The following is a 21,681-nucleotide window of genomic DNA, read 5'->3' as shown; positions in this document are numbered from 1 at the left end:
CATTCCAGGCCAAAGCTGGTAATTTCATGTCTGATAGTTAAGTAATGACACAATGTGTGAGTGCAGAGTGCATTCCGCTGCGCAGGTAACTACCGGGTTGGGATTGAATGCTAATGTTTAAGTCAAAGTACTCAAGGTAAAGTGTGAATAGTCTAGTCTTAAAAACTCTCAACAAAAGTGTGTTCCAATAGTCTTTAATAGCTGAAATGCCATTGTTTCATTATGTGACACACTGAGAAGCTACTGAATTCTCAGATTATGTGAAAATCCCTAATAATCAGAATTTTCTGAATATTACATCTGATATAGGGGATGCTAGCGTGTGTGTGGAAGTACTGACCTGATTGTATGAAATGTGGACTACACATTCCTTTTGACTAGCCACATGAACATGGATGAAATCGAATATGAATTCATTCTCTTTGTCCTTCAAAAGTTGAGTTCAAGTCAAATATTTTTGGAAGAGCTGCATACGGTACAAAGGCAAACATATTGTGAGTTTTTTTATGGACAGTCATCTCTGTTGTCCATCACCTGTCAACGGATGGCTCAATCCCTCATTTTTGTACACAAAATCTCAGTGGCCTTTTAGCGCTGAACATGTAGACCACATTCCTCTAGATGAGGAAAGCTATTGTTGTTTTACCCCACAGGTGATAAGAATTGGTACAGAGCCGTGTTCCTGGAGACCACAGAGACTGAGGCCAGTGTTATCTATGCAGACTACGGCAACTCCGAGAAGCTCCCCTTCGCCAGCATTCTGCCCATCCCCACAGAGTTCCTGGAGCTCCCTTTCCAGATTGCCCGCTGTGCCCTCACAGGTAAGAGGGGCCAAACAAGGTAGAAGTCAACTGCACAGTCTGAAGTTAACGCCTAGCCCTGTAGCTGTGATCTTGTCCCGTTGTCTGTCTGGGCCTGTAGGAGCACTTTGAGATGTGATCTGTGTCTGTTGTATGTCTGTGTGACTGGTCTGTCTAGTTTCTGTGGTACTCATTTTCTGTACATAGAAGGGATATGATCTATGACCTGTGTCTTCCTGTCAACTGCCTGTGTGACTGATCCGTCTTGTTTCTGAGTCTTCATCCCTGTATTTAAGAAGTGCTCTGAGATGATACCTGTCAGTCTGTATCATGTTGTCTGTCTGTTTGGCCCTGTTGTAGGTAAGGAGCACTTCCCGTCAGTGTGGCCCGTGGAGGTCCTGGAGCTCTTCAGTGCCCTGCTGAGTGACGGAGTGCTGGCCTCTGTCCAGGACTTCGATGGCAACTCCAACCTGCTGTCAGTCACCCTGCAAATAGAGCGAGGCGGGGGCCACCTCAACACTATGATCCTAGAGGGGCTGCAGAGCACACAAACCGGTAGCGCCAAGACCTCCACCCCCAGACAGGAGCCAGGCCAGACCAAGACCCCCATAATCGTCACAGCTCCAGTCACGCCGGCCACAGCTCCAGTCACGCCGGCCACAGCTCCAGTCACGCCGGCCACAGCTCCAGTCACGCCGGCCACAGCTCCAGTCACGCCGGCCACAGCTCCAGTCACGCCGGCCACAGCTCCAGTCACGCCGGCCACAGCTCCAGTCACGCCGGCCACAGCTCCAGTCACGCCGGCCACAGCTCCAGTCACGCCGGCCACAGCTCCAGTGACTGGTGTGTCAGTTCAGACATCCGTGTTCTTATGGTACTAATAGACAGTATCAAAGGGATATTGTAGTGTGTGGCAGGTAGCCTAGAGGTTAGAAAGGCAGGCCTGCAACTGGACGGTTTCCAGTTCGAATCCCATGTGTGACAGGAAAATCTGGTGGTATTTCTAGGTATCATAGATGCCATTTCCTGCTGTTGTGCCCTTCAGCAAGGCACTTAACCCCTACACTGCTCCAGGGTCACCGCACTGTGGCAATGTCTTGGGCAATGTAACCATTTGTTTTGTTTTTTGCATCTTGCTCATTGTGTTTGTAGTATCTTCTAATTAAATGTTGCACATAACCTTTTAGATGAGCTGTATATATAAATCTTATGTACTTTCAGATTATGCTGCACCGAAGAATACCGAACCCAAGGAACCACAGAGCCTAACTTGCTCAAAGAGCGTGAATGGTATGTCCAAATGACTCATCAGATACTGCTTACTTGATCAATTTGACACATTATTGGCACATTTTACCCAGCTGTTGGCTTCCAAGTTGGATAAGCACTGACTCCAGTATTTGTTCTCCAGATTATGCCTCTCCATGCTGCTGCCGGGACTTGGTGCAAAAGGTGAAACACATTTTTCCACTATTGCTACTAACATATTCTGGTGGTGGCACCAGCCCATGATTTGGTCACACAGTAATTGTTGCTTTGTCACACAGTAGAAAAAATTACTTATAAAGTAATTCACAGTGCTAATGAGATGGTATGATTCAAGTCAATAAAGACATTGTTTAATCTGACATATCCAAGAAAGATTTAAGATATTTTGATATGTAACCTAAACCAGTTATTCATTTTAGGCTATTGTTGCTATATTTTACTCTCAAAATAGGGCTCCAGAATTTGATTTATTTTGTTCAATCAAATCAAAGTTTATTGGTTGTGTATACAAATTTGCAGGTACATTGAAATGAGTGTGTTTCTAGAACCAACGGTGCAGTAATACCTAGCAATAAAATAAACACAAACATAGTCTCCCCCAAAAATAAGAAATGAGGAAATATCAGAACGAGTAATGTCAGAGACCTTGACTTTTTCAACATTTTGTTATTATTATTCTTAAATGGATTAAATGGAGAGAAAAAATGAAAATGACCATCTTACATGAAATTACCAGCTATGGAATGGCACTACTGGCTGTGGAGGTGAGAGAGAAGGTCCCACAGTTGACAGTGCATGTCAAAGCAAAAACCAAGCCATGAGGTTAAAGGAATTGTTCGCAGAGTTACAAGACAGGATTGTGTCGTGGAACAGATCTGGGGAAGGGTACCAAAACATTTCTGCAGCATTGAATGTCCCCAAGAACACAATGGCCTCCATTATTAAATGGAAAAGGTTTGGAACCACCAAGTCTCTTCCTAGAGCTACAAGAATTTCTAAACCTTTTTTCGCTTTGTCATTATGGGGTATTGTGTGTGTGTGTGTGTGTGTGTGTGTGTGTGTGTGTGTGTGTGTGTGTGTGTGTGTGTGTGTAGATTGAGGCCATTTTTTTTTATTTAATCCATTTTAGAAGAAGGCTGTAATGTAACAAAATGTGGAAAAGGGGAAGGGGTCTGAATACTTTCCAAATGCACTGTACAGTCATGGCCAGAAGTTTTGAGAATGACACATATTAATTTTCTGCTGCCTCGGTTTGTATGATGGCAATTTGCATATACTCCAGAATGATATGAAGAGTGATCAGATGAATTGCAATTAATTGCAAAGTCCCTCTTTGCCATGCAAATGAACTGAATCCCAAATAAACATTTCCACTGCATTTCAGCCCTGCCACAAAAGGACCAGCTGACATCATGTCAGTGATTCTCTCATTAACACAGGTGTGAGTGTTGACAAGGACAAAGCTGGAGATCACTCTGTCATGCTGATTGAGTTCGAATAACAGACTGGAAGCTTCAAAATGAGGGTGGTGCTTTGAAATCCTTGTTCTTCCTCTGTCAACCATGGTTACCTGCAAGGAAACACGAGCCGTCATCATTGTTTTGCACAAAAAGGGTCACAGGCAAGGATATTGCTGCCAGTAAGATTGCACCTAAATCAACCATTTGTCGGATCATCAAGAACTTCAAGGAGAGCGGTTCAATTGTTGTGAAGAAGGCTTCAGGGCTCCCAAGAAAGTCCAGCAAGCGCCAGGACCGTCTCCAAAAGTTGATTCAGCTGCGGGATCGGGGCACCACCAGTACAGAGCTTGCTCAGGAATGGCAGCAGGCAGGTGTGAGTGCATCTGCACGCACAGTGAGGCGAAGACTTTTGGAGGATGGCCTGGTGTCAAGAAGGGTAGCAAAGAAGCCACTTCTCTCCAGGAAAAACATCAGGGACAGACTGATATTCTGCAAAAGGTACAGGGATTGGACTGCTGAGGACTGGGGTAAAGTCATTTTCTCTGAATCCCCTTACCAATTCTTTGGGGCATCCGGAAAAAAGCTTGTCCGGAGAAGACCAGGTGAGCGCTACCATCAGTCCTGTGTCATGCCAACAGTAAAGCATCCTGAGACCATTCATGTGTGGGGTTGCTTCTCAGCCAAGGGAGTGGGCTCACTCACAATTTTGCCTAATAACACAGCCATGAATAAAGAATGGTACCAACTCATCCTCCGAAAGCAACTTCTCCCAACCATCCAGGAACAGTTTGGTGACCAACAATGCCTTTTCCAGCATGATGGAGCGCCTTGCCATAAGGCAAAAGTGATAACTAAGTGTCTCGGGGAACAAAACATCGATATTTTGGGTCCATGGCCAGGGAACTCCCCAGACCTAAATCCCATTGAGAACTTGTGGTCAATCCTCAAGAGGCGGGTGGACAAACAAAAACCCACAAATTCTGACAAACTCCAAGCATTGATTATGCAAGAATGGGCTGCCATCAGTCAGGATGTGGCCCAGAAGTTAATTGACAGCATGCCAGGGTGGATTGCAGAGGTCTTGAAAAAGAAGGGTCAACACTGCAAATATTGACTCTTTGCATCAACTTCATGTAATTGTCAATAAAAGCCTTTGACACTTATGAAATGCTTGTAATTATACTTCAGTATTCCATAGTAACATCTGACAAAAATATCTAAAGACACTGAGGCAGCAGACTTTGTGAAAATTATTTGTGTCATTCTCTAAACTTTTGGCCACGACTGTGTCTAGTGTAAGACAGTGTATGAATAGAGAAAAAAGTGTGCAGCAGTAGTTTTCGATTAACCATGACTAGAATACAGTCTATACATATGAAGTGGGTAAAACAGAATGTAAACATTATTAAAGTGACCAATGTTTAATAACTATGTACATAGGGTCTTTAAGGTGAAGGGTAGCGTACCGAGTGGTAGCCGGGCTAGAACAGTGATGAAGGCTAGTGGTGACAGAATCAGTTTCTGTACAGTGAAATGTATTTTTGAGCACTGGCTATCCGTTTATTTGGCCCTTGTTTCTGATTTGATTTGTTTCTGTGAAATCTCATTCATTGAACCTTATGCTCTTTTAACACTAGAACCGCCAACGTCTTTTGAACATGGTCTTTTGAGCGTCATGTGATTTAACAATTGTAATATCGCTGCCATTTTTAGTCATGTCCCCCTCCGTCCTTGACTTTTCCTAAATAAGTCTTTCACACACTTACGTTGTGAGAATTTCGATACCACAGAGTTTGTTTCTTAAGACCTGCCTAAACGAAATGAGTTTCTTTGTGATGGTGTATATTAAATTGATTTATTAGACTGTTAAAATAGACACGCCAAGGGTGCGACATTGGCCTGGATGAGTATGCCTCGTGGCCCGGCGGTTCTAGTGTTAAGGACCATCTTCTGACCAAAGTGTAGAACCAACATGTTTTGAACCCCCTTCTCTTTCACAGATTGACCAACTGGAAGAGCACATTCTGTTCCTCATGAAGCAAATAGGTGGATGGTCAAAGTGACTGCCATACACAACGACTACACAACTCTATGTTCTAGGAATATTCATGAATACATGTAGGTATTCAGTTTAAGGGATTTATGCTTTGCAGTTCAGTTGGGATGTTCTCTCAAGGGTTTTTGGTGGGTGAATGTTGCATCTTGGCTGTGAAAAGTATTTACATTATGGATATAATATGTTGGAACAGCTCTTGATCAGGACTTAGTTTTAAACTTTGGTTTAAAATTGCTAATCTAATTGTTTTAGGTATTGTTTAACTGAAATGTAATCATATTTTACACTTTCATCATAAACTATATCATAATTGTACTTTACAGAAGTAAGCAATCTAGGAAATGTTATTGTTTTGTGACCATGTGGTCAATGCATCAGTAATGTTAGGTACCATAGTCTTCTTTTCAATATACTGTATCCTGAATCCAGCTCTGAATTCAGATCCAAGCTTTAAGGTTGTTCCCATTGCTGAAGTCACAGCAACATTACATGATTATGTGCCTTCTCATTTAGTGTTCCACCATCTGTTGAAGAGGCATGGTTTCTCATTTACTTGTTTTAATTAAAGTTCAGTTTGGGATATGGAATGGCTTTGTGACATTAAAGGAAAGCATTTACTTGAGCGGATTTCTTGATGGATAACCAAACAGCCGGGGCACAGACTACATGCCAATTAGAAATGTGTTTTAGTGCTTGATCTAAGGTAAGAAGACGACAATATTTATTTTCCTGTGTGTGAAATAACTTCGCTAGATATTTGGGCCCTCATTTGCTCCTTGTAGATCTTACTTTTTGTCAAATTATCAATGTTCATTTTGAGTTGAAGACCTTTAAAGGAGAATGTTGCTCTCTTTCAACCTAATCTGTATTTTTTATGTTAATGGCATGTTATAAAAGGGTGAAGACACTTTTTTTGTGTGTGATTTTTACTTGTTTTTGAGAAACCCCAGTCATGATAGACTTCCTCATTGCTCGTTGTGCAGTGTGCGGGCGTCCAAAAAGCATATCCAAAAACACCCACGTGCTTTTAGAAGCACACGCTCTCTGTATGGTGATGTAGGTCTTTAGATGTTGTACACATGCAATTATGTGATTCCGAACTTCATCCGCAACGTTATATTCCATTTTGTGCAAGTCCAGCGGTTTCCCTTACCAGCTTGTGCTACTTCTCTGTGTAGCCTGCGCAGCACAGAAGAAACGGTAAGTACATTAATTTCTTTGACACTTGTCAATATAAAAACTGACTTATCGGTATAAGTTTAACAATTAAATCTTTTAATAAAATTAGTAAGCTTTGGTTTTCAGATGTAAGAATGTCCCTGTTAGTTACATTTAAAATCCTCGGTTTTAGTGGCTTTCAACTTTCTATATCCAGCCTGAATCTACCCTTCCAGTGGAATCAAGATTTTCCAGATTTTCTGCATCAAAACTAACCTAATCACACTACCTTGGAGTTTTGAAAAATGCAACTACAACATTGAATAATCAGAATAAAATGTTCAGTTTTGAAGTACCCAATTCTAAGATTGAATCCCATCCGATTGACGAAATCCGATCAATAAAGTAAAAATAAAATAAAATGGGCCTATGGGATGTTGAAGCATTGGGTAAAGTGGGGCAAAACACTTTCCTTGGCTGCCACAGTAGTTGGTGTAAGGTGGTTTGTGTCAAACTGAATTGATTTATGATGGGGAGGTGTCCGGTGGTAATAAAATTGGGTAATTTAAAATGCATAACCAGGTGGTTTCACCCGCGGTTGTAAACAGGGTTTGTGAGGGACTGATTTCGGGGGGATAGGGTTTGAGAGGAAATGGTATGGGTTGGTTGTGGTTAGTTTTTTGAATGGTCTTTTCACTCATGGTATACAGTAGATAACACCTCAAACCCAAGGCTAAATCTGCATAAACATTGTTAGTTCACTGTTACCTCAACATCAAAGTCGCGCCTCTAGACCCCATTCTATATTGTAGTAGATGTAGGGTGGTTTGCATCGAACTCTACTTAAAACTTCGATTTATGAAGGGGTTTGTCCTGAGGGGTAATTAAAATAGGTAACCAAGTGGTCATCTTGCATGGTATGTAAGCACATTTTATGTAGGTTTTGTGTGTGTGCCGTTAGACGTTGGTTAGTTTAGGCACTCAAGGCTGAGAGGAAGGGGTTGTCCTGTGATCAGACCAACCCGTTTGACAATAGGTTGTCTCTTGTATCCAAGTGTCTGTTGGAAGTGAGCGAGTGTGTGGGGTTAAGACATTGTCTTTGCTCCCCTTTCCAAAAGGTTTTAAAAATAGCCAGATATGTGAAATTAACTATGCCCATCGTGGTTAAATTATTTAGAACCAGAGAACAGGGGTGATTCAAACATGATTATGTTTACAAGTAAAGTGGGGTAACAAGAACAGAGCTTTTAACAGGAGACAAGGTCTTCAGCACAAGTATTTGTTGGTTTACCTTTAAAAATGAAATCAACCCAATTCTTATGATGGGTTGTAATGTATAGAAAGTACACTGTGTAACAAATGTTTAAACACTGATTCTGTCTGAGGCCATATACATTTACGTCATTTAGCAGACGCTCTTATCCAGAGCGACTTACAAATTGGTGCATTCACCTCATGATATCCAGTGGAACAACCACTTTACAATAGTACATCTATATCTTTTTTGGGGGGAGGGTAGGGGGGGTTAGAAGGATTACTTAATCCTATCCCAGGTATTCCTTAAAGAGGTGGGGTTTTAAGTGTCTCCGGAAGGTGGTGATTGACTCCGCTGTCCTGGCGTCGTGAGGGAGCTTGTTCCACCATTGGGGTGCCAGAGCAGCGAACAGTTTTGACTGGGCTGAGCGGGAACTGTGCTTCCGCAGAGGTAGGGAGGCGAGCAGGCCAGAGGTGGATGAACGCAGTGCCCTAATTTGGGTGTAGGGACTGATCAGAGCCTGAAGGTACGGAGGTGCCGTTCCCCTCACAGCTCCGTAGGCAAGCACCATGGTCTTGTAGCAGATGCGAGCTTCAAGTGGAAGCCAGTGGAGTGTGCGAAGGAGCGGGGTGACGTGAGAGAACTTGGGAAGGTTGAACACCAGACGGGCTGCGGCGTTCTGGATGAGTTGTAGGGGTTTAATGGCACAGGCAGGGAGCCCCGCCAACAGCGAGTTGCAGTAGTCCAGACGGGAGATGACAAGTGCCTGGATTAGGACCTGCGCCGCTTCCTGTGTGAGGCAGGGTCGTACTCTGCGAATGTTGTAGCACATGTACCTACAGGATCGGGTCACCGCCTTGATGTTAGTGGAGAACGTCAGGGTGTTGTCCAGGGTCACGACAAGGCTCTTAGCACTCTGGGAGGAGGACACAATGGAGTTGTCAACCGTGATGGCGAGATCATGGAACGGGCAGTCCTTCCCCGGGAGGAAGAGCAGCTCCGTCTTGACGAGGTTCAGCTTGAGGTGGTGATCCGTTATCCACACTGATATGTCTGCCAGACATGCAGAGATGCGATTCGCCACCTGGTTATCAGAAGGGGGAAAGGACCAGATGAATTGTGTCGTCTGCGTAGCAATGATAGGAGAGACCATGTGAGGATATGACAGAGCCAAGTGACTTGGTGTATAGCGAGAATAGGAGAGGGCCTAGAACTGAGCCCTGGGGGACACCAGTGGTGAGAGCACGTGGTGCGGAGACGGATTCTCGCCACGCCACCTGGTAGGAGCGACCTGTCAGGTAGGACGCAATCCAAGAGTGAGCCGCGCCGGAGATGCCCAACTCGGAGAGGGTGGAGAGGAGGATCTGATGGTTCACAGTATCAAAGGCAGCAGATGGGTCTAGAAGGATGAGAGCAGAGGAGAGAGAGTTAGCTTTAGCAGTGCGGAGAGTCTCCGTGACACAGAGAAGAGCAGTCTCAGTTGAATGACCAGTCTTGAAACCTGACTGATTTGGATCAAGAAGGTCATTCTGAGAGAGCTGGCCAAGGACGGCACGCTCAAGAGTTTTGGAGAGGAAAGAAAGAAGGGATACTGGTCTGTAGTTGTTGACATCGGAGGGATCGAGTGTAGGTTTTTTGAGAAGGGGTGCAACTCTCGCTCTCTTGAAGACGGAAGGGACGTAGCCAGCGGTCAAGGATGAGTTGATGAGCGAGGTGAGGTAAGGGAGAAGGTCTCCGGAAATGGTCTGGAGAAGAGAGGAGGGGATAGGGTCAAGCGGGCAGGTTGTTGGGCGGCCAGCCGTGACAAGTCGCAAGATTTCATCTGGAGAGAGAGGGGAGAAAGAGGTCAAAGCATAGGGTAGGGCAATGTGAGTAGGACCAGCGGTGTCGTTTGACTTAACAAACGAGGATCGGATGTCGTCACCCTTCTTTTCAAAATGGTTGACAAAGTCATCCGCAGAGAGGGGGGGGGGGGGAGGATTCAGGAGGGAGGAGAAGGTGACAAAGAGCTTCCTAAGGTTAGAGGCAGATGCTTGGAATTTAGTGGTAGAAAGTGGCTTTAGCAGCAGAAACAGAGGAAGAAAATGTGGAGAGGAGGGAGTGAAAAGATGCCAAGTCCGCAGGGAGGCTAGTTTTCCTCCATTTCCGCTCAGCTGCCCGGAGCCCTGTTCTGTGAGCTCGCAATGAGTCGTCAAGCCACGGCGCAGGAGGGGAGGACCGAGCCGGCCGGGAGGATAGGGGACATAGAGAGTCAAAGGATGCAGAAAGGGAGGAGAGGAGGGTTGAGGAGGCAGAATCAGGAGATTGGTTGGAGAAGGATTGAGCAGAGGGAAGAGATGATAGGATGGAAGAGGAGAGAGTAGCAGGAGAGAGAGCGAAGGTTGCGACGGTGCAAAACCATCTGAGTAGGGGCAGAGTGAGTAGTGTTGGAGGAGAGCGAGAGGGAAAAGGATACAAGGTAGTGGTCGGAGACTTGGAGGGGAGTTGCAGTGAGATTAGTAGAAGAACAGCATCTAGTAAAGATGAGGTAAAGCGTATTGCCTGCCTTGTGAGTAGGGGGGGACGGTGAGAGGGTGAGGCCAAAAGACGAGAGGAGTGGAAAGAAGGAGGCAGAGAGAAATGAGTCAAAGGTAGACGTAGGGAGGTTAAAGTCACCCAGAATTGTGAGGGGTGAGCCATCCTCAGGAAAGGAACTTATCAAGGCGTCAAGCTCATTGATGAACTCTCCAAGGGAACCTGGAGGGCGATAAATGGTAATGATGTTAAGCTTGAAAGGGCTAGTGACTGTGACAGCATGGAATTCAAGGGAGGAGATAGACAGATGGGTCAGGGGAGAAAGAGAGAATGTCCACTTGGGAGAGATGAGGATTCCAGTCCCACCACCCTGCTGACCAGATGCTCTCGGGGTATGCGAGAACACGTGGTCAGACGAGGAGAGAGCCGTAGGAGTAGCAGTGTTTTCTGTGGTAATCCATGTTTCCGTCAGCGCCAAGACGTCAAGGGATTGGAGGGTAGCATAGGCTGAGATGAATTCTGCCTTGTTGGTCGCAGACCGGCAGTTCCAGAGGCTGCCGGAGACCTGGAACTCCACGTGGGTTGTGCGCGCTGGGACCACCAGGTTAGAGTGGCAGCGGCCACGCGGTGTGAAGCGTTTCTGTGGCCTGTGCAGAGAGGAGAGAACAGGGATAGACAGACACATAGTTGACAGGCTACAGAAGAGGCTACGCTAATGCAAAGGAGATTGGAATGAAAATTAACTAAACAACTGGGGAAGCGAGAGAGCAGGGCCTCCCTCACTAACCATTCAATGAAACACTCAAATATAACTATTCCAACTTCCACTTAGAAATTATAATTTATGTAAACTACAGTGGTTCAATGTTTCCAGGAATAGGCCCAAACTTAGTTTATTCAGCTAGATAACTTGGTACAGTATTCTTCCGTGAAACCCACCCAGTGCACCGTGTCCTATGACGCCGTAGCTAACTAGCATCCATTTGTGTGCGTGTTGTCTGTGGTTGATCTCTGTTTATATCATATGAGGCTAGCTTTAGTGTAACTTAACATCTCACACCGTGAAGTTATTGGTCATTTATTTTCAAAGTGTCTTCCCCTAACTGACTGTTTTTATCTACATTGTAGAATAATAGTGAAGACATCAAAACTATGATATAACACATGTAGTAACCAAAAAAGTGTTGAACAAATCAAAATATTTGAGATTCTTGAAAGTAGACACCTTTTGCCTTGATGACAGCTTTGCACACTCTTGGAATTCTCTCAACCAGCTTGATGAGGTAGTCGCCTGGAATGCATTTCAATTAATGAGTATATACTATTAGTTCATTTTAGTATACTGTAAACGAAAGGTAACCTTTCAGTTGAGTGTACTAGCAATTTGCCTGTCTACCGGAAGTTGATACTGTTGCTATGCAGCGTCTTGCTAGCTTATTAGCAAAACAAATTACTAAGTAGACATCTTATGACTTCGGGTGTGTTCGTAAATTCAGACTGTTCAGACCGCACACTGCCCTCTCTGGCCGAGGAGCATGGTTGATCCGAGCATTTTGACCCCACAACGGCAGTCAAGCACCCAAACTAATTGTCTAAAGTGGCTAGCTTGCTAGCTACTTCCAGACACAAATGAGAGAACACCTCACTCTGAACATTTTACTCACCCTAGCAGAGCATTGGTGACTAACTGAGCTGCTGGCAACAATTTAATTACGCTTTTTTTACTGACATTTACTCACACCGGCCATATTCAACGGGTGTTGAGCGTTCGTAAATGACACATTCAGATGAGAGTGCTCTGTAATCGGAGCAGATAACCAGAGCGAATTTACGAAGTACCCGATTTAACAATGTACCTTGCGAACGCACAACGACTATACCATTTAGCTAAGCTAAGAATGACGTGAATAATCAACTCAAATGTTGGATAGCATATAGTTAAATATACTGGCAAGTTCGACGTATTAGTAGCCAACTAACGTTAGGTAGCTAGCTAACAAAATCCCAGTCAAAAGTTTTGACACAGCTACGCATTCCAGGGTTTTTCTTTATTTTTACTATTTTCTTCATTGTAGAATAACAGTGAAGACATCAAAACTATGAAATAACACACATGGAATCATGTAGTAATCAAAAAAGTGTTAAACAAATCAAAATATATTTTAGATTTTTCAAAGTAGCCCCCCTTAGCCTTGATGACAGCTTTGCACACTTGGCATTCTCTCAACCAGCTTCATGAGGTAGTCACCTGGAATGCATTTTGATTAACAGGTGTGTCTAGTTTAAAGTTAATTTGTGGAATTTCTTTCCTTCTTAATGTATCTGAGCCAATCAGTTGTGATGTGACAAGGTAGGGGTGGTATACAGAATATAGCCCTATTTGGTAAAAGACCAAGCCCATATTTTGTCAAGAACAGCTCAAATAAGCAAAGAGAAATGACAGTATCATTACTTTAATGCCCGGTGTTCACTAGGAAGCGGTGCCACACGGTGAAACACTGCCTCCCATTAATTTTCAATGGAAGGAAAGTGGTGAGAAGCCGAGAGGGCGGGGGACCTTTGGGCGCCGTGAAGCGGGGAGGCGGTGTGGGTGACGGTGAAAAAGTTCAACTTTCCCAACTTCATGCAAATCACCAGCGGCAACCAATCATATCGAGTGGTTCCCATGACAAATTTGACGCTTTGCGACCCATGGCTGGAGGCTTTCTTCAGCAAAGATGGCTGACAAAAATACTAGGATGGAAGCAAATGTAAGTGATTATAACGCCATAACGAAGTATGCAAAAAACATCTGTTAAGAGAAATGTGTTAATGTAGACAAATGATTATGCATATTTTTTTTGTCATGAGGTTAATCTACGAAAATCACGATTTAGCAAGCTAGCTGGCTAGCTTTATGGATGTTGTGACATGAGTATGAAATTGTAATTCTGGTTGTTTACTGGTTACTACATGATTCCTTATGTGTTATTTCATAGCTTTGATATCTTTGCTACTATTCTACAATGTAGAAAATAGTAAAAAATCTAACTTGAATGAGTAGGTGTGTCCAAACTTTTGACTGGTACTGTATAGTCCAAATACTGACTTTTAGCACTTGGTGGTCTATAGCAACTTCCTATGAGAATAGGTTTTAGGTGAAGCAGATGAACCTGTAGCCATATTACTTCCACATCATCTGATATGAGATCTTCTCTCAGCCTAACAGGAGTATGACTCTGGACATACATGGCAACACCTCCACCATTTGCAATTCTATCTTTCTTATATATTCTATAACCATGTATAGCTACTGCTGCATCAAAGGAATTATCTAAGTGTGTTTCAGAGATGGCCAGAATATTCATGCTTCGTGTTGTTAATAAGTTCTCAATTTCATGAACCTTGTTTCCCAGGCTACATATGTTAATATGAGCTTTTTTTGTCCTTTTCTCGGTTGCTTGTTTGTTTTTAGTGCTATTCTGAGAGGCTGATCCGAGGTAGACATGTCAGTGACATTTACATTTGAGTCAATGGTACTGAGTGGGCAGTCCAGTGGGCTTCTTCCTAAGGCAGACAATATCAGTGCAAGTAGTGGTATTTAATTATATGTGCATATGATTATTGCAGACAATACACTCGTAGCTAACAGTTAAAGGAATATAGATTAGGTTACTTACGTTTAGGATATAATACGATAACCATGTCCAATGTTGCTTTTTATGACAGGGAGGACTGGAACACTAACAAAGCCAGACCGTCAGTCTCTTAAACAGTTCGCTATGTTGATGGGGATAATCATGGAACCCCTGCATTTAGGGTGAATCCCATCTCTTAAAGAGTGTTGGTTTCTCCCACAGCTTCAGGGTTATTGAGTCTACCAAGGCTGTAGGATCAGTTCAAATGTTATTTAATTCTGATTTACAATGTATATATTGTCATAGAAGCTTTTCAAATTGTTATTAATAGAGTTGTTGTTTCTAATTAAAGCATTTGTATCCTTATCTTTAAAAAATATAACTGGTATTCATTTTGTGAGGGCTGCGAGGTAATTACGAGTTTTATTTGCTATTAAATAGTATGCTTTATTTGAGTTTAAACTACAGTTGTTGGCTTTCTTTAAAACTAAAACATCCTATTCTTGCTTAAACATAAATATTTATTATGTTTTTCTAAGAGTGATTTATTTTTCTTAAATGTTTTATTTCTAACTCACTTAACTTTTGCCAAGTATGAGATTATCATTCCCCTAATGTGCGCCTTAAAAGCATCCCAAATTATGTCCGAAGCACCGCCACAACGCTTAATATTTTACCGCGAACAATGCAGCAGAGGCGAACTCCGCTGCTCGTTTGTTCGTGTGAGGCTACAATACATTGAGTCTCCCGGGGAAGCTATGAAGCACTGGGGAAGCTGTGAAGCTGGCTGTAGACTATTGTGTGATTGTGCTTATGAGTCGGTTATTAAAGATTGTGAAACAATATTGTGTATCTTAACTATTGTCTGATTGTGTTCAGAATTATGTTATTAAATGTGTATGTTTACTGCTTTTTATTAAATCATGTATGGCTATATACATAAATTGGTTCAGTTAAGGGCTAAAATAAATGTGTTTATATGGGCAGAATATTGTAGCCTAGGCCTATATAAATCCATTCATGTGGGAAGAATACGGTATACAAATTTGGTTATATAAAGCCAATATCTAGTTTCTACAATGTATTTTCGTTTTAAAGAATGTATTTTGTTTTTATCTAGTTTTTACACCATCCATTAAGCATATGTTTTATTTTCAGTCTCCTCCATTTCCACTGAATGATGTAACTGTAAGGATTTCTTACCTAATAATTATAATGTAAAATTAACAAATTTATAGAAAGACCTGTGTGAAGGACAACTTACAGAGGAGGATTTTTTTGAGGCAATTAAATATTTTCAGTCTGTAAAAACACCAGCTAGCAAGGTAGCCAACATTAGCCAGTTAGCTTGGGTACTTGACTGCCGTTGTGAGGTCAGAATGCTCAGATCAACCATGCTCCTCGGCCAGAGCGTCCAGTGACGTGCTCCGAATTTACAAACGGACAGTCTGACAATGCTCTGGCTTTACAAATGCCCAGAGCACATTCTGAGTGCACTCCAGCACTCCAGATTTAATTTACGAACACACATGAAATCGTAAAATGTCTAGCTAGTCTTTTGTTATGCTAGCAAGAGGTTGCATAGCAACATCATCAACTTCCAGTAGGCAGGCAAAACGCTACTAAGCTCAACTGAAAGGATACTGTTAGTTTACAGTTTACTAAAATGAACTAATAGTATGTAGTACATACTCATTAAGTATGTAGAATACAGTATGTTAGTATGGGTATTCGAACACAGCTAATGTTTCCATTTCTATATTCATGTGACAGTCTTTTTTTAAATGAAACTTCCAAATGTCGGCCTTTTACCTATTTCCCCCGCATGAAATCTTCTATTTTCGTAACTTATCAAAATTCGGTACCCTATAAGCTAAAGATAATATTCTGCCCATATGAACACATTTATTTAAGGCCATATAAAGAACAGCTCTGCATGATTTAATGAAAAGCAGCAAGCAGACAACATTGTGTCACATTCTTTAATAAATAACTCAAACAGGCAATAGGCTATACAGCTGGCTTCACAGATTCTCTGGCAAATAGGCCTACAAGGAAACTCTACATATCTCAACAACATTGAGTGGGCGAGGGAGTCTGTGTGTTGCATAGTACCTTCCACAAAAAGTTTTGCTTGACAAATAGACATGCAAGCAATTATGTCGGGGGTTGGCTTTTCTCTGTCCTATGTGTCTACATTTGTAATGGTAAAGGTCTTTATTTTTCCGTTTATGTATTTAATAAATGTAGGGTCTTGAAGATGCACTATGTTCATTCTCCATATTCCATCACTAAGTGTATTTTCTGTTGGTGTAATTAAGCATGATACAGGAGAATGAACCCAGAATATTGGAGAGTGTATTTTTTTAAATGTAGTCAATTCTTGAATAGCTTTTCTTACTTTCAGAAAAAAAGGAGTAGTCTTTTGTAGTTGGGAATAGTAATCACCAGGCGTCCAGGTTCAGTGACAACCTATATACTGTATTTGGTTTGATTCTGTTATGCCATCTGGTTTATTTGTGAATATACATCATTCTTTACATGACATTTGTGCCCGCCTTTATATTTCTATTTGCGGGTTTAGTGTTAAGTGACGGTTATAACATAACACAGACGTAGTGCAAAATGTTAGGGTTATTTTGCTCACTGCCAGTTGCTATAAACTTGGAAATCCAATAGTAAAGACTCTCTTACACTGGTGTTACAGATGCGAACAAATGCCTATACAAACTGACACTCAATTACTTAAACCACACACACAGGTAGATATAAATAGTGGAGCTTGGCTGCTCAGTCACTGGAGCACAGAGCAATCCACACTCTCTTATGACTGATTGGCCCTGCGCCTTAATCCTTCCCGAGGGTTCCGAGAAGTCACCCTCGTGTCTGTCTCCAGAGCTGAGATTTACACTCCCTAACCCATACATGGACCAAGGCACATGCTTCCCAGTGCATGAGGACAGTGGGCTGGGGAAGGAATAGATACCATGCTCCCGCCGAACAACTCCCCAACTCCGAGCAAGCACACCAAATTTTCTTCAGGAAATGTCCTTTTCTAGTCATATTTCCATATTACCTTGCAAAATCCAAAATTTACGCTGGTCATACTATCTGCATAGGTGTCAATGGAGAGGCTACATTAGTCCAATAGTTAAAAGCCTATATATTTTTTAACTACTTAAAAAAATCTTTGGTTTCTACAGTGGATTGCAAGATGGCGCCGACAGAGATGGTCGTCTCGCTTCAGGTCCTTAGAAAACGTATTTGTTTTTTATGTATTATTTCTTACATTGTTAGCCCAGAATCTCAACTGTTACATACAGCCGGGAAGAACTATTGGATATAAAGGAGATGTCAACTTACTATCATTACGACCAGGAATACGTCTTTTCCAAAGCGGATCCTTTTTTGGGACCTCCACCCTGGACATGCGATCTTATCCCAGAGGCGGAAACACGGAAACATGGCTCACTCGGGATATGTTGTCAGAGTCGGTACAGCTACCTGGTTTTTACTGTGTTAAATGAGGCCTCACCCCCTGGTTACACTAGTGACCATACCCCCCGTGCATCCAGCAAAGGCGGAGGTGTTGCTAACATTTATGATAGCAAATTTCAATTTACAAAAAAAAAAACAATGACGTTTTCGTCTTTTGAGCTTCTAGTCATGAAATCTATGCAGCCTACTCAATCACTTTTTATAGCTACTGTTTACAGGCCTCCTGGGCCATATGCAGTGTTCCTCACTGAGTTCCCTGAATTCCTATCGGATCTTGTAGTCATAGCAGATAATATTCAAATTTTTGGTGACTTTAACATTCACATGGAAAAGTCCACAGACCCACTCCAAAAGGCTTTCGGAGCCATCATCGACTCAGTGGGTTTTGTCCAACATGTCTCTGGACCTACTCACTGCCACAGTCATACTTTGGACCTAGTTTTGTCCCATGGAATAAATGTTGTGGATCTTAATGTTTTTCCTCATAATCCTGGATTATTGGACCACCATTTTATTGCGTTTGCAATTGCAACAAATAATCTGCTCAGACCCCAACCAAGGAGCATTAAAAGTCGTGCTATAAATTCTCAGACAACCCAAAGATTCCTTGATGCCCTTCCAGACTCCCTCTGCCTACCCAAGGACGTCAGAGGACAAAAATCAGTTAACCACCTAACCGAGGAACTCAATTTAACCTTGCGCAATACCCTAGATGCAGTTGCACCCCTAAAAACTAAAAACATCTGTCATAAGAAACTAGCTCCCTGGTATACAGAAAATACACGAGCTCTGAAGCAAGCTTCCAGAAAATTGGAACGGAAATGGCGCCACACCAAACTGGAAGTCTTCCGACTAGCTTGGAAAGACAGTACCGTGCAGTATCGAAGAGCCCTCACTGCTGCTCGATCATCCTATTTTTCCAACTTAATTGAGGAAAATAAGAACAATCCAAAATGTATTTTTGATACTGTCGCAAACCTAACTAAAAAGCAGCATTCGCAAATGGAGGCTGGCTTTCACTTCAGCAGTAATACATTTATGAACTTCTTTGAGGAAAAGATCATGATCATTAGAAAGCAAATTACGGACTCCTCTTTAAATCTGCGTATTCCTCCAAAGCTCCATTGTCCTGAGTCTGCACAACTCTGCCAGGACCTAGGATCAAGGGAGATACTAAAGTGTTTTAGTACTATATCTCTTGACACAATGATGAAAATAATCATGGCCTCTAAACCCTCAAGCTGCATACTGGACCCTATTCCAACTAAACTACTGAAAAAGCTGCTTCCTGTGCTCGGCCCTCCTATGTTGAACATAATAAACGGCTCTCTATCCACCGGATCTGTACCAAGCTCACTAAAAGTGGCAGTAATAAAGCCTCTCTTGAAAAAGCCGAATCTTGACCCAGAAATTATAAAAAACTATCGGCCTATATCGACTTTCCATTCCTCTCAAAAAATTTTGAAAAAGCTGTTGCGCAGCAACTCACTGCCTTCCTGAAGACAAACAATGTATACGAAACGCTTCAGTCTGGTTTTAGACCCCATCATAGCAATGAGACTGCACTTGTGAAGGTGGTAAATTACCTTTTAATGACGTCAGACAGAGGCTCTGCATCTGTCCTCGTGCTCCTAGATCTTAGTGCTGCTTTTGATACCATCGACCACCACATTCTTTTGGAGAGATTGGAAACCCAAATTGGTCTACATGGACAAGTTCTGGCCTGGTTTAGATCTTATCTGTCGGAAAGATATCAGTTTGTCTCTGTGAATGGTTTGTCCTCTGACAAATCAATTGTAAATTTCGGTGTTCCTCAAGGTTCCGTTTTAGGACCACTATTGTTTTCACTATATATTTTACCTCTTGGGGATGTCATTCGAAAACATAATGTTAAATTTCACTGCTATGCGGACGACACACAGCTGTACATTTCAATGAAACATGGTGAAGCCCCAAAACTGCCCTCGCTAGAAGCCTGTGTTTCAGACATAAAGAAGTGGATGGCTGCAAACTTTCTACTTTTAAACTCGGACAAAACAGAGATGCTTGCTCTAGGTCCCAAGAAACAAAGAGATCTTCTGTTGAATCTGACAATTAATCTGGAGGGTTGTACAGTCGTCTCAAATAAAACTGTGAAGGACCTCGGCGTTACTCTGGACCCTGATCTCTCTTTTGAAGAACATATCAAGACTGTTTCAAGGACAGCTTTTTTCCATCTACGTAACATTGCAAAAATCAGAAACTTTCTGTCCAAAAATGATGCAGAAAAATTAATCCTTGCTTTTGTTACTTCTAGGCTGGACTACTGCAATGCTCTACTTTCCGGCTACCCGGATAAAGCACTAAACAAACTTCAGTTAGTGCTAAATACGGCTGCTAGAATCCTGACTAGAACCAAAAAAATTGATCATATTACTCCATTGCTAGCCTCCCTACACTGGCTTCCTTTTAAGGCAAGGGCTGATTTCAAGGTTTTACTGCTAACCTACAAAGCATTACATGGGCTTGCTCCTACCTATCTTTCCGATTTGGTCCTGCCGTACATACCTACACGTACGCTACGGTCACAAGACGCAGGCCTCCTAATTGTCTCTAGAATTTCTAAGCAAACGGCTGGAGGTAGGGCTTTCTCCTATAGAGCTCCATTTTTATGGAATGGTCTGCCTACCCATGTGAGAGACGCAGACTCAGTCTCAACCTTTAAGTCTTTACTGAAGACTTATCTCTTCAGCAGGTCCTATGATTAAGTATAGTCTGGTCCGGGAGTGTGAAGGTGAACGGAAAGGCTGGAGCAACGAACCGCCCTTGCTGTCTCTGCCTTGCCGGTTCCCCTCTCTCCACTGGGATTCTCTGCCTCTAACCCTATTACAGGGGCTGAGTCACTGGCTTACTGGTGTTCTTCCATGCCGTCCATGGGAGGGGTGCGTCACTTGAGTGGGTTGAGTCACTGACGTGGTCTTCCTGTCTGGGTTGGCGCCCCCCCCCCTTGGGTTGTGCCGTGGCGGAGATCTTTGTGGGCTATACTCGGCCTTGTCTTAGGACGGTAAGTTGGTGGTTGGAGACATCCCTCTAGTGGTGTGGGGGCTGTGCTTTGGCAAAGTGGGTAGGGTTATATCCTGCCTGTTTGGCCCTGTCCGGGGGTATCATCGGATGGGGCCACAGTGTCTTCTGATCCCTCCTGTCTCAGCCTCCAGTATTTATGCTGCAGTAGTTTATGTGTCGGGGGGCTAGGGTCAGTCTGTTACATCTGGAGTATTTCTCTTGTCTTATCCGGTGTCCTGTGTGAATTTAAATATGCTCTCTCTAATTCTCTCTTTCTTTCTTTCTTTCTGTTTGATACAGTGGTAGTAATACATGGTTATAACATTGCCAACAGGGGCAGTGTTGCGGTCTATATTAAAGACAACATACCTGTAAAGCTTAGAGACGATTTAATGTTAAATACCGTTGAAGTAATATGGCTACAGGTTCATCTGCCTCACCTAAAGCCCATTATTGTGGGACGCTGCTATAGACCACCAAGTGCTAACAGTCAGTATCTGGATAATATTTTATTAAAATTGTATTTTTATTTCACCTTTATTTAACCAGGTAAGCCAGTTGAGAACAAGTTCTCATTTACAACTGCGACCTGGCCAAGATAAAGCAAAGCAGTGTGAGACAAACAAGAACACAGAGTTACACATGGAATAAACAAACGTACAGTCAATAACACAATAGAAAAAATCTATATACAGTGTGTGCAAATGAGGTAAGATTAGGGAGGCAGGGTAATAAATAGGCCGTAGTGGCGAAGTAATTACAATTTAGCAATTAAACACTGGAGTGATAGATGTGCAGAAGATGAATGTGGAAGTAGAGATACTGGGTTGCAAAGGAGCAAAAAATAATAACAATATGGGGATGAGGTAGTTGGATGGGCTATTTACAGATGGGCTATGTACAGGTGCAATGATCTGTGAGCTGCTCTGACAGCTGGTGCTTAAAGTTAGTGAGGGAGATATGCATCTCCAGCTTCTGTGATTTTTGCAGTTCGTTCCAGTCATTGGCAGCA

At 42.7% G+C, this 21,681-nt stretch overlaps 1 protein-coding gene across 1 annotated transcript in view; it reads left to right on the top strand.

Moving 5' to 3' along the window:
• tdrd1 (tudor domain containing 1) overlaps positions 1-6,492 on the top strand; it is a 79,475-nt gene extending 72,983 nt beyond the window's left edge. The window contains exons 22-26 of the mRNA XM_029763925.1: positions 654-821; positions 1,161-1,643; positions 2,022-2,090; positions 2,212-2,252; positions 5,530-6,492. Of these exons, the coding sequence (XP_029619785.1) occupies positions 654-821; positions 1,161-1,643; positions 2,022-2,090; positions 2,212-2,252; positions 5,530-5,592 (824 nt within the window). The 3' untranslated portion in view covers positions 5,593-6,492. The remainder of the gene's footprint in view (positions 1-653; positions 822-1,160; positions 1,644-2,021; positions 2,091-2,211; positions 2,253-5,529) is intronic.
• The last annotated feature ends 15,189 nt before the right edge of the window (positions 6,493-21,681 follow it).

The sequence above is a fragment of the Salmo trutta genome, chromosome 10 (assembly GCF_901001165.1).
Source record: "Salmo trutta chromosome 10, fSalTru1.1, whole genome shotgun sequence".
Lineage (NCBI taxonomy): Eukaryota > Metazoa > Chordata > Actinopteri > Salmoniformes > Salmonidae > Salmo > Salmo trutta.
Note: the sequence above shows the minus strand (reverse complement) of the source record. Positions and strands in the feature narration are given on the sequence as shown.